Source organism: Coenobita brevimanus, chromosome 39 (genome assembly GCF_032717465.1).
Source record: "Coenobita brevimanus isolate Jiangsu-jjx chromosome 39, ASM3271746v2, whole genome shotgun sequence".
Classification (NCBI taxonomy): Eukaryota; Metazoa; Arthropoda; class Malacostraca; order Decapoda; family Coenobitidae; genus Coenobita; species Coenobita brevimanus.
The window spans coordinates 16,563,931-16,578,452 of NC_136992.1; the positions used below are offsets into that span (position 1 = coordinate 16,563,931).

Genomic DNA, 14,522 nt, shown 5'->3' on the forward strand with positions numbered 1-14,522 from the left:
CCATATATAAACTGCTTAAAATGGGTGACAATGGAGAACCCATACCCATACCAAAACGTTGCATGTAGAAGTTGTTGTTAAATGAAAAAGCATTCGAAGTCACACATAATTTTACAAGTTCTATGAAACTGTCAGCTGGCATACCTAAGTCAATATCACATTCTGGCAATTTGTTAGCTAGAAATTCCAAAACATCATTAATGGGAACTTTGGTAAACAATGAATCAACATCGAAGCTAACCATTTTACCGGAGAAAAAGTCAAGTGATTTAATTTTCTCTATAAAATCCGAAGAGTTCTTTACGTGTGCTGGGGATACTGTACCTACTACAGGGGCTAATTTATTGGCAAGAAACTGAGATAACTTATACGTAAAACACCCACACTGTGAAATTATGGGACGCAGTGGAATATTAGCTTTATGGGTCTTTGGTAATCCGTATATATATGGTAATTTAGGGTTGATCTGAATGAACTTATTGATATCAACATTAGGCACATTTTTCAACACTTCTTTCACTTTCTTGTTAAATGCTGATGCAAGTCTCTTCAGAGGGGAGGACCGTAATTTTTCGTACGTTGTGGTATCACTCAAAAGATGGTTCATTTTATTTTCATATTCAGTTTTGTCAAGAATAACCACTGTGTTACTTTTGTCCGATTTAGTTATGAAAATGTCTTCATTTTTCCCTAATTTGGTGAGAACAGCACGAAATCTTCTAGGAATGGAATCAAGAGCATTAAAATGTTTCACTAACCAACTCATTATCATTCCTCCTAGACATGGAAAATTCTCTCGATTATATATATATATATATGCAGAGAGAGAGAGAGAGAGAGAGAGAGATTTAAATTGTTGCCATTAACCCTCCAGCCAGGGTGGAGCCGGTGGCTTACTGGTTAGCACATTGAGAGAGAGAGAGAGAGAGAGAGAGAGAGAGAGAGAGCATGTTTTCTGGAGGAGGTAAATTTTCATAAAGCCTGTCTGAAATGACCAGGCAGTTTTCCTTGCTTTTGTCATCGTACAAAACATTGTGATTTACACACTTAACAAATGCTTTACAATGTACTCATCCTGCGTCACTGGGCAAGAAAATATGTTTACTTACTTTTAACCCTGTAATGTTGTGACGCATCTTGTATTCTGTTCAAGCGAATCACACAAACCTGAAAATGCCAACATGTTCACCATAGTCTTCTTATGGTCGCGTCTTCTCAAGTATTTTGTCTGAGGTAATGTCAGAGGATTTCATTCAACTTAGAATGAGCCATAGAAGCCTAAGGGCGCCTTCTCGTCGATTAAAGAGGCTTTCTAAAACCTCTTACATAACAGCATATTTCTAATTATAATCGTTTAAACATCTTTTTAATGGCATTTGAGCTACTAATGTATATTATCATCAGTAAAACTAGATAAAAAAGAAAACGTGAGGGAGAAGAGTAAAGTATGCTACGTGAGACAAGTAAGTGCACTCAAACTGCAACACCCTCGCCCACCAGCTAATCTAAGGGCCAAACATTTGACTTCGCTTTGTAACCTTGACCTTCAACTGACTGCTCTCAGAATCGAATTGCTTCAATATTACGTCACCCTTTACCCCTCCACCAAGTATGGTACAAGTCGAGTCAGTATTATTTGGGATGGCCTTGCCCTGTGGCCTTGAATTTTGACTTCTCTGTGAGTATGGCCATGACTCATTGTTCTTGCAACCGAATCCCTTCATCCCTACCTAACCCTGAACCCTCTCACAAAGTTAGACCTAAATCGGATAAAAACTGTTTAAACTGATCTTTCCATGTGTCCTTGACTTTTGACCTATCTTTGTGACCTTCCCATTTAGTTGATCAGTTACATCATAGGCTTAGTTTGTTATCCCCTTACCCTGAACCTTTCCATTAAGTATGGTTTAAATCGGATTACAATTGTTTAAGCTGACTTGCTAAGTCAAACTTTTACATAGTCCACTGACCTTGACCTTTACCTATTGTTCTCAAAAGCGATAGGCTACCTCCTTGCCTGTCCTTCAGTCCTTCCACGAAGTTTGTTTAAAACTGGATGAAAACTGTTTATTTCGTTTAACACAGACACACACACACAGACACACACACACAGACACACACACACAGACACACACACACACACACACACACACACACACACACACGCACGCACGCACGCACGCACACACACACACACACACACACACACACACACACACACACACACACACACACACACACACACACACACAGAAGCTGACGAAAATAAAACACCCGTTCATTGTTTGTAAGGGTGAGTGTAATTGATTGCTAATGAAGAGATGCTGGAACGCCTAAGGTAACAAGACTACGTTGCTGTGATAAACTCACGTCGTGGAAGTAAGCGTCGGTGATGATCAAGTGGAAGTCCTTCCTCATGAGATAAAGCTCCCTCACGGTAGAATCATTGTAGATATTGCGAGCGTGCCACGTGAGGTTGCGGCTCAGCTCAAAGAAGGAGGTGACGGGGTGGCGGCGCATGTGGAAGAAGTTGATGTCTTCCTCGTGCAGTGAGATGTCCACCACCAACTCCGTCAGGTTGGGGTGAGAAGTTAAGCTGGGGGCCTTCGTCAGCGTTACCACCTGCATAATACACGCTCACATAACACTACATACTATACCACATAACATCATAAGAGGTAACACTACATGTGGCAGGGCTGAATGCGACGATGTGTTGTGTTGCACTGTGGGTTTGGCACCGTAGGAGCGTTTAGCGTGGCAACGTGAAATGTTGCAGTGTGTAATGTATCGGAGTGAAAAATGACTGACCTGGTGTCCGCGGAGAGCCAGGGCCTCTGCTATGGGCTGGATGACGTGCCTGTGACTCCTCATGGACACTGGCATCAACACTAGGATGTTGTAGGGCTGCTCCAGGGGACGCAACTCCCCCGACACCAGGCACCCGACCCCCACCACCAACAGTACAGCAACAATCTGCAACATCTGAGACACACACATATGTCTGAGGATTTGTATAATGTTAAACAATGTTTTCAGGCGACTCAGATTCAGTTCATTATTTTAAATTTTCTCTAACATTTTATAGACAAGATAAATATATTTCACCAGCAACCGGCCTTACACACACACACACACACACACACACACACACACACACACACACACACATATATATATATATATATATATATATATATATATATATATATATATCCCAGGGGTGCTGGGCGAGGCATGTCGCTGGGTGGGTACTAAGCATACCGCCCTCCGCCTATCGGTTCATAGTCGCGAAGCTCATAGGTCCCTACCCGGGGGTTCCCTACTTTATAAAGACTTCAAAAATCCTAGTTCTGTCCAATATTCCGGACACTGGGCTCCAATGGGTTTTATATATATATATATATATATATATATATACACACACACACACACACACACACACACACAGTATATACAGGGTGTTTCAGAATGTTTGAAACGCATATCGGAGCCTCGCCTGATGGAATGGGTTTCAATCATTCTGAAATACCCTGTATGTAGAGAGAGAGAGAGAGAGAGAGAGAGAGAGAACAAGTCGATAGTAGCACCTTACTTGGTTCACTGCGAACTCTTCCAACACGACCTACCTGTGCTATAAGTGGTTTTTGTTCGAGTTACTGGTTTTTGTTCGAGTTACTTATCTGCCCAGCTGTCTATAAAAATAGGTATGTACTCGTATTTTCACACTCTCTATAGACAGACGCATTAGGGTGGCCACAAACATATCGCCTCCACGTTGCCTTGTCCTCTACCATTTGGGTGACCTCCCTCCAACTCACACACCCCTCTCCATCCCACCACCTCATCCTTGATTTCCCGCTCCCCCTCCCCTCCCTTTTCACCTTATTCACATACACTCTTTTAATCAGTCTCGCACTCTCCATCCACTTCACAAGTCCAATTCATCCCAGGGTACTTCTTATACCGCTTTCCATCGCATACACATCAACACCACAACTCCCAAACACTTACTCATTCTCTGTCTGATTCCACATCTAACTCTCAAATAATTAATTACCACTGCTCTCGTTCTTGACTTTTGCCCTTCCAACAGAGTCCAGGTTTCATTTCCACTCGTTAGCATACAGATCACGTTACTGTCATACTGTGACTTTTTAACTTCCATACTAACTTCCCTTTTCCTAATCACTGCTTTCAGTGAACCAGCAACCTTCCTTCCCTGCTGTACTCTTTCATGCACTTCATCCCTTAAACTTTCACCCTTACCCATCACAATACCTAAATTATCAAATGCACTCACACTGTCCATTTCCAGACCATCGACACTCTCAGTGCATTGTTTGATTTCATTTTTCTTAAAGACCATAACTTTACCCTTAGCCATGTTCACTTTTAGGCTGTTTTTCTTACATGCACACGCAGACCCATTCACCAAGCCTTGCATCTCTCATTCATCTTCACTTAACAATACAGCGTTATCAGCAAACAACAGTACAGGCAGTTTCCAAAACCTACCCCTTCTTATTAAACACACTCCAATTTCCACTGCGCTACCCTTATACTTTTTTTAGGACTCTAAACATATACAGTATGTATATACTGAACAACCATAAGGACATGGCATCCCTGTTTCAATCCAACATTCTGATAAAAGAAATAACTTAGTTCACTCTCCACACACGCTGCAGCTCTAGCGCCCTCATACATACTCGTACTCTTGACAGCATTCGACAACTTCCTATCTACTCTATATATTTTCAGTACCTTCCACATTCAGTGTCTGTCTACTCTGTTCTCATTTGACATTGAGTAATACTGTCCATTACGAATCCATCTATCTCCTGGTTTAGGAAACTTCATATCCATCTTCTGTTGACTAAGTATAGTACTGAGAGAGAGAGAGAGAGAGAGAGAGAGAGAGAGAGAGAGAGAGAGAGAGAGAGAGAACATTTATATCTATCTATCTATTGTCAGACGCCTTAATCCCTTATACTGGGTGGCCCCAAACAAATCGCCTCCACGTCACCCTGTACCCCGCCATTTCCCTGCTCTGCTCCCAATTCACACCCCTTTTCTTTTATACCTCTCAACTACATCCCTCCATCTCATCTTTGGTCTTCCCCTCTCTTTCTCCGCCTCCACCTCACTCACATACACTCTTCTCGTCAGTCTCTCACGCTCCATCCTCTCCACATGGCCAAACCACCTCAGTGTGTTTCTCCTAACGCTTCCTATCACATCCACATCCACACCACAACACTTCTTCACATTCTTATTTGTCAGTCTGTCTCTCCATGTGACTCCATAGTCTCCTCTCAAATAACTCATTCTACTGCTCCCACTCTTGACTTATGTCCCTCCAACAACGTCCAAGCTTCACTTTCATACGTTAGAGTTGGTATCACAATACTGTCATGTAATAACTTTTCCACTTCCATGCTCACTACCCTGTTTCTTATCACTGCTTTCAAGGAACCAGCAACCTTTATTCCTTGTTGTACCTTTTCAAGCACTTCATCCTCCAAACTTCCATCCTTACTCATCACACTACCCAAGTACTTAAACGTACTCACATTTTCCATTTCCTCCTGATCCAACCTCACTGTACATTCTGACTTCATTTCTCTCGAAGACCATAACTTTACTCTTCCCTACATTCACCTTTAGATTCCGTTTCTTACACACTCTCCCAAACTCATCCACCAAGCCTTGCAGCTCCCCTTCGTCTTCACTTAACAACACAGTATCATCTGCAAACAACAATACAGGGAGTTTCCAAACACTGCCCTCTCTCAATAGGGCCACTCCAGCATCCACTGCCCTTCCTTGTATCTCTTTTATAACCACATCCAAGTAAAGACTGAACAACCATGGAGACATGACATATTTCTGTTTCAACCCAACCTTCAAATAGAATAACTCACTCAGTTCACTATCCACACGCACTGCAGCCTTAGCACCCTCATACATACTCTTTACAGCATTCAACAACTTCCTATCTACTCCATATATTCTTAATACTTTCCACAATCCTTGTTTATCCACCCTGTCATATTATGCTTTCTCCAAATCCGTGAAGGCCGTATACAACTTCTTTCCCTTCTCTAGAAACTTTTCCACTAATGATCTAAGAATGAATATCTGATCTACACAAACTCCTCCCTTCCTAAAGCCTCCCTGTTCTCCAACTAATTCCTCTGTTATTTTCCAGACTCTGTCAGTAAGTATCCTACTGTATACTTTTCCTATTATACTAAGGAGACAAATGTCCCTGTGATTACCACACACTTCTTTTTCCTCTTTTCCTTTGTACAAGGGAATAATTATACCTGACTTCCAATCATCCGGGACTTTACTTTCTTCCCAGGCCAATCTGCACATCTACCACATCCATTCTACTACTATCTTTCCCCCATGCTTCAGCGTTTCACCACACACTCCATCAATTCCAGGGGCTTTCCCCATTTTGACTTTCTTCATTGCTTCCACAACTTCCATCCTACTAATTTCTTCCTGTCTTCTCACCTCCCTTCTCCTCCCAGCTATTCCCCAGTCACTTATACTCGCATTACTTTAATTCTCTATGTTCAAAAATTCATTAAAGTGTTCTCTCCATCTGCTCTTTTTCTCCCTTTTCAACTAGTAATCTACCATTTTTATCTTTCACTCCCCTACTTGACAGAAATTCGAATAACTTGAGAGAAATACGAATAATTTTAATCTCATTCATTTACAGTTCGCAGGCTATTCTTTGGGACTCACTGGTTCGGATCACCTTCATGAATCTTTATGGAATATAGCGTTCACCTAAGGCAGAGCAGAAGAATTACTGACTGATTGCGACTGGGTGTACTTAGAGTGTAGTGGTGTAGCCTTCCCTACTGACTTGCATTCAGTTAGACCAACAATAAAGTGTGATTTACTTTGATCTTCCGAAAAGTGCGACCTTCAAATGTGACCTCTCATAAAGTGTGACCTTTTAGTGTACCCCACCATACACTATGACTAATGATAGTGTGAAACCTACTATAACTAGTGATACTGTGCCCACTGATAATGTAAACATGGACAGAGTGATATCAGTGATTCAGCGTGATCTTCTATACTGTACAGTTAAATCAATGTTAGTGTAACCAATGGTTTAACCATTGATAGTGTGATACATTGCAACCAGTGATAGTGCAACCAATAATGATACAGTGTAACTAATGATACAGTGTAACCAATGATACAGTGTAACTAATGATACAGTGTAACTAATGATACAGTGTAACTAATGATACAGTGTAACTAATGATACAGTGTAACCAATGATACAGTGTAACCAGTGATGCAGTGTAATCAATGATACAGTGTAATCAATGATACAGTGTAATCAATGATACAGTGTAATCAATGATACAGTGTAACAAATGATACAGTGTAATCAATGATACAGTGTAATCAATGATACAGTGTAATCAATGATACAGTGTAACAAATGATACAGTGTAATCAATGATACAGTGTAATCAATGATACAGTGTAACAAATGATACAGTGTAATCAATGATACAGTGTAATCAATGATACAGTGTAACAAATGATAGTGTAACTAATGATAAATCAATGATACAGTGTAACAAATGATAGTGTAACTAATGATACAGTGTAATCAATGATACAGTGTAACTAATGATACAGTGTAATCAATGATACAGTGTAATCAATGATACAGTGTAATCAATGATACAGTGTAATCAATGATACAGTGTAATCAATGATACAGTGTAACAAATGATACAGTGTAATCAATGATAGTGTAACTAATGATACAGTGTAACAAATGATAGTGTAACTAATGATACAGTGTAACTAGTGATGCAGTGTAACCAATGATACAGTGTAACCAATAATACAATGTGTCCAACGAAAGTGTAACCAGTGATATGGTGTGACCAATGACATGTGGTCAATGATGCAGTGTAACTAGTGACACATTTGTGACAAGCTATAATGTCATCTCTAACCACGGACACCATTTACCACCAATGACACCAACAATTACCACTACTGACATCACCACGTACCATCACTGATACCACACACCACCACTGATACCACCTACATGCACTGATGCATGACACAACCTACAACCACTGACATCATGTACAATCACTGACACCACCCACCACCAATGACACCATCCACCACCAATGACACCACCCACCACCAATGACACCACCCACCACCAATGACACCATCCACCACCAATGACACCCCAAACCACCAATGACACCCCAAACCACCAATGACACCCCAAACCACCAATGACACCACTTCCATCAATAACACCGCCAACCACCATGACACACTCAACCACCAATGACACCCCGCACCACTAATGACACCCCCCACCACCAATGACACCATCCACCACCAATGGCACCCCCCACCACCAATGACACCATCCACCACCAATGGCACCTCCAACCACCAATGACACCATCCACCACTAATGACACCCCCCACTACCAATGACACCACCCACCACCAATGACATCACCCACCACTGACATCACCCACCACCAATGACACCACCCACCACTGACACCACCCACCACCAATGACACCACTCACCACCAATGACACCACCCACCACCAATAAGACCCCCAACCACCAATGACACCACAGCCACCAATAACACCACCCACCAACAATGACACCATGCACCGCAAATAACACCACCCACCATCAATGACACCACCTACCACCAGTAACACCTCCACCCACCACCAGCAACACCTACAACCATGACACCACCCACCACCATGACGCCATCTACCATCACTAACACCACCCACCACCACTGATAACACCCATACCATTAACACCACCGACTAACATTGACACCATCCCCCACCACTGATACCATCCACACGACTGACACCACCCACACGACTGACACCACCTACCACCACTGACACCATCTACCATTGTTGACCACTACTACCACTGACACCAACTACCACTGCTGACACCACTCACCACAAATTATCCTGTGTCTAATGGTAGTGTTACTAATAATACAGTGAAACCAGTGATACAAGGTGTCCAGAGATAAAGTGTACCCAGTGATACAGGGTGTCCAATGATAAAGTGTACCCAGTGATACAGGGTGTCCAATGATAAAGTGTACCCAGTGATACAGGGTGTCCAATGATAAAGTGTAACCAGTGATACAGGGTGTCCAATAATAAAGTGTAACCAGTGATACAGGGTGTCCAATAATAAAGTGTACCCAGTGATACAGGGTGTCCAATGATAAAGTGTACCCAGTGATACAGGGTGTCCAATGATAAAGTGTACCCAGTGATACAGGGTGTCCAATGATAAAGTGTACGCAATGACACAGGGTGTTCAGTAACACATGGTAGTCAATGATACAGTGTAACCAGTGATACATTGTGACAAAATACAGTGTTGTCTACAACCACGAACATCATTTACCATCACTGACACCAACAATTACCACCACTGACATCACCACCTACCACCACTGACACCACCTCCACTACTGACAAACCCACCACCACTGACACCACCTGCCACCACTGACACTCCGATCACCACTGGCATCACCTACCATCACTTCACCACTTACCACCACTTACACCACCACTTACCACCACTGACACCACCACCTATCACCACTGACACCATTGTAATATGCAAAGTAAGTAAGCAGATGTTGGTGGAATCTTTTTGCTGTGTCTTGATGACTTGACCGCGCTAACAAGCAATGAAAGTTTCACTTTCAGCGATGACAGTTTCACATTGTGGCGTATATTACACCACAAAGTTATATTCGTATTGTACCTCGCATTTCACCCACACAAGTGGTTTCCTTCCCGCGTGGTCCCTCGTGGTTTTTCCCCACTTTGTTCTCTTATTTACTGTGGTTACTCGTGCAGCTACCAATAGTATTAAATTTCTCATTCCTCCTCATCTGTACTAGTGCCGCTACCAATAATATTCGATTTTCCATCCCTCCTCACCTGTACTAGTGCCGCTACCAATAATATTCGATCTCTCATTCCTACTCGCCGGTAGTGGTGCCAAAACCAATCAGATTCGGCTATTCAAACGAACTAAGCGTGCTTGTGCTCCACCTACCTCATTAAGGGGTTTAAAACCGAGCAGGCGACCTAGTCCACGCCCCCTTTTTCCCTCTGAACTTCACCTGGCTAAGTACCTGCCCCGCTCGCCGTCTCTCCTGGTAAATCTGGCCACGTGGTATGACTTTACAAATACAATACATGTAACACATCAGCTCAGCACTACCGCTCCTCACTAAATTCATTGCTCATATTTTAGTTTGTAACTATCTCTCTAAACAATTGATCTACACATGCTGCAAATATAATTACCTTGTACTACTTGAAGTCATGTAATAACTCTGAATTGTTCTAAGTGAATAATCACTGCCCCATCTATTTCTTTCCATCACATGTGTGTTTATCAGTCCTTACCATTTGCCTTGGTGAAGCCCTAGTACAATATACCCATAACTAAAACACTACATTGGTGACTTCCCGGAGTGTTAAAGAACATGGATACCTTAAAAAACATCCATCTATCCCTTCCGACATTCACGTAAGATATTAACACATGGTTTACACAAGTTGATGCCACGTGGCCTGAAGATACCAGTGATGAAAACAAATTCAGAGCAGTTGTCCACACTCTCCCAACTCAAGTAGCAGTCCTTGTGCAGGACATATACCTAAAAACCACCTACAGAGCACCAATATAAAACCTGAAGGAGGGTCTGCTGCGGGCCCTGGGCAAATCAAAGCAGGCACTTTTAATGGAGCTGGATGAAATTCGCTCCCAACGGCAGTGCCCCTTGGCCCTCCTTGTCCACATTCAAGTCACGCTCACGGCAGTGGGGGCCACCTTATCAGATGACCTTCTCCGATACCGACTCCTCCAGCTCATGCCACCAGACTTCCGCCTCCACCTGGCATCCCTGGGCCCTGGCACGTCCCTTGCTGAGTTCATTGAGAGGGTGGACACTCTATACAAAACTCACCAGCATTACGCAACCCATTCAGTAAGTGCACACACCTCTTCTCCCCCTGTCATAGCCCCCAGTGCTACCTCTAGTGAAACAGTGGCATCAGTGAGTAGTGTTGCTAACAAAAACGGTTCCATGTCAGAGCTGTGTACCTTATTAACAAGTTTAACAAATAGAATAGACAAACTGGAAAGTAAAATAAGTGGCTTAACCACTCAGACCCCCAGTGTTGCAAATTATTCCCCAGCCCCTCCGTGTTCCAACATTGTTCCCCCAGCGAACCGTGGTCGGAATGCTAATCCCCAAACAGCAAGGGACGATTTCGTGTTGTGTACCTATCACAAGCGCTTTGGCATGGAAGCTAGATGATGTGCACCACCTTGCATATTCACGGGAAACGCATATGGCGGAAGACAATACTGGGATTGTCTCCCGCCACACACACCAAATGCCTCGTCATTATCAGCACACCCAAAGTCACACCACGTTCCACTGGCTCCAGGGAACTGCTACGGATTAAAGATGCTATCTCCAGCACAAAACACCTTATTGACACTGAAGCCACATTCAGTATAGTCCCTCCTACCTCTGACCTCAAAATGGCTCAGCAGCCCGCATTTGACCTAATAGCAGCAAACGGCACCCTCATAGCCACATGTGGCATGGAATCCCATCACATGGCACTCGCCCAATCAGTGTCATTTACTTGGCCGTTCCTCATTGCAGAAGTTAATCAACCCATTATCGGCGTTGACTTCTTGGAGGCACATGACTTGCTAGTGGATACCAGAGGAAGGATTCTATATCACAGACCCTCAAACTCGTCCATCCAAGTACCCGGGTGTGCTGGTAATCCGCCACTCATTACATACCTTCGTCAGGAGTCTTCATATGATTCCATACTATGCCAGTTTCCCCTCTTAACCTCTCAGACTCCCAACCATGGCTGCACAGACCATGGTGTAGAGCATAGCGTCATCACTTCCGGGCCGCCCTGTTTCCCCCGTCCCAGACTCTTCCCCCAGAATGTCGTCAGGCAGCGAAGAAGGAGTTTCAGGTGATGCTCGATGAGAGCATTATTCGGCCTTCATCAAGCTGTTGGGCATCCCTTCTACACATGGTTCCTAAGGCACAGCAAGGTGAGTGGAGAGCATGTGGGGACTACAGGGCACTGAATGCGATGACAGTGCCCGATAAATACCGCATTCCCCAAATCCAGGATATCCACCACCAACTGTACGGCCTTCGAGTATTTTACAAGATCGATCTAGTCAGGGCGTTCCACCAAATCCTGTGGTGGAGAAGGACATCCCCAAAACAGCGGTGACCACCCTCTTTGGCCTTTTTGAATACACAAAGATGAATTTCGGCCTCAGAAATGCCGCACAAACGTTTCAGAGATTTATGGACCAGGTTTTTAGGGGGTTAGATTTCGTCAAGGTGTACATCGATGACATCCTCATCGCTTCTGATTCCCATGAGCAGCATAAATGCTGTTCCAACGCCTGCAGGACTACGGGCTGCGTGTGCACCAGGAGAAGCATATCCTCAGTGCAGAGGAATTGGATTTCTTGCGCCACAGGGTATCAGCCACAGGTATCATGCCCATCCCGCAGAAGGTGGACGCCATTAAGGATTTTCCACACCCGGCTACACCACGCAGACCCAGGGAGTTCTTGGGGATGGTCAGTTATTATCACAGGTTCCTTAGAAACGCCACATCCACACTAGCCCCCCTTAACGATCTCCTGAAGGGGACGAAAAAGACGTCCTCCAAAGCCTCTTGAGTGGACCGCACAATCAGACCATGCCTTCACCACCCTCAAAAACCACATCACCACTGCACCCCACCTAGCATACCCATCACCAGATGCCCCCATGACACTCACCACAGACGCCTCTGCCGAAGCAGTGGGTGCAGTCCTACAACAAATCACAGGTACAAATGTGCCTGTCACATTCTTCAGCCAGAGCCTTAACCCTGCCCAGCACAAATACAGTGCCTTTGACAAGGAGTTGCTGGCTATATATGAGGCAGTCAGACAATTCAGGCACCTTCTGGAAGGTAGAGAATTCACCATCCTCACAGACCATAAACCTCTTATTTATGCCATGGCTCAGAAAGGGGAAGATTGGTCTCCTCGGGTGCCAAGACAGCTAGCCTTCATATAAGAGTTTTCCACTGACATCCAGCATATCATTGGGGGCCTGAATATGGTTGTGGAAGCCCTGTCCTGTGGAGTTTCAGCAGCCTTGGCCCGAGAGCAGAAGGACAATCAGGAACTCCAAGCATTGCTGCAGTCCGCAGCCTCACTGCAACTGCAGCAGTTCGATATCACCAGCACTCCCCAGAAACTCTGGTGTGACATATGCTGCAGTACAGCACGGCCCTATATTCCCCAACGATTCCGAAGGCAAGTCTTTAGTCATTACCACGAGATAGCGCACCCAGGCATTCGTGGTATGCACAGCTTACTTAGCCGGCAAGTGGTATGGCCAGGTATGAGGCATGACACCACTAACTGGGTCCGAGCGTGCGTGGCTTGCCAGGCAGCAAAGGTGCATCGCCACACCAAGACACCACTTCAACCACTGCCCACACAACTCAATGCTTCCACACGATCCACATTGACATCCTTGGCCCCCCTGCTTGAATCTAGGGGTAACCACTATATCTGAACATGCATAGATAGAGCAACAAGGTGGGTCAAGGCCACGCCCATGCTGGATACTACGGCTGACCGTGTGGCATATCACTTCCTGGCATCCTGGGTCACTCGTTTTGGTGCCCCACATGTGATGATCACATACCAAGGCCCCCAATTTGAATCTCGGGTCTGGCAAGACCTACTGTACCTCCTGGGTGCTAAACGCCACAGAACTTCAGCATATCACCCTCAAGCAAACGGGTTGATTGAGCACTGCCACCATTGCTTGAAGGAAGCACTGAGTGCACTTCCCCACCCAGTGAATTGGGTGGCCGCACTGCCAGTCATCCTCCTAAACATGAGGGTTATGGAGAAGGAGGACATCGGTAATTCCCCAGCAGATCGAACGTATGGGGAAGACTTGAGGCTGCCTGGGCAGTTTGCCCCGCAACCAGGCATGCTGGCCCTGGTTTTCCTCCCAGAGCTCCAGTAGGCAATGCAGGCACTACAACCAGTCCCTCCTCATTCTTGCTAGCACCATATGCTGCACTACACCACTCCAAACCCCATATGAAGGCCCATACCCTGTGATCACAAACTCAAACAAAACAGTCACAATATCCAAACACAGGAAATCATCCACAATCTCGTCAGACAGAGTCAATCCGGCCACACCACAAACCCGGTCACAGTCAACACTGCACACGTCATCTCCCAACCTTGCCAGACCACGAACCACACGCACACATCCTACACCTCAAACCCCGGCACCAACAGCTACATGCACCACTCACACACACACACCTCCCAT

At 44.6% G+C, this 14,522-nt stretch overlaps 2 protein-coding genes across 2 annotated transcripts in view; one reads left to right on the top strand and one right to left on the bottom strand.

Moving 5' to 3' along the window:
* Positions 1 to 4,387, bottom strand: part of LOC145396802 (UDP-glycosyltransferase UGT5-like) — a 56,422-nt gene extending 52,035 nt beyond the window's left edge. The window contains exons 1-3 of the mRNA XM_080270093.1: positions 4,304 to 4,387; positions 2,812 to 2,985; positions 2,371 to 2,622 (exon numbers count right to left, since the gene is read on the bottom strand). Coding sequence (XP_080126219.1) covers positions 2,371 to 2,622; positions 2,812 to 2,985; positions 4,304 to 4,387 — 510 coding nt within the window. The remainder of the gene's footprint in view (positions 1 to 2,370; positions 2,623 to 2,811; positions 2,986 to 4,303) is intronic.
* A 9,397-nt stretch (positions 4,388 to 13,784) lies between these two features.
* Positions 13,785 to 14,204, top strand: LOC145396803 (uncharacterized). Its single transcript, XM_080270094.1, has one exon. The coding sequence runs from the start codon at positions 13,785 to 13,787 to the stop codon at positions 14,202 to 14,204; it is 420 nt and encodes a 139-aa protein (XP_080126220.1).
* Positions 14,205 to 14,522: the final 318 nt, after the last annotated feature.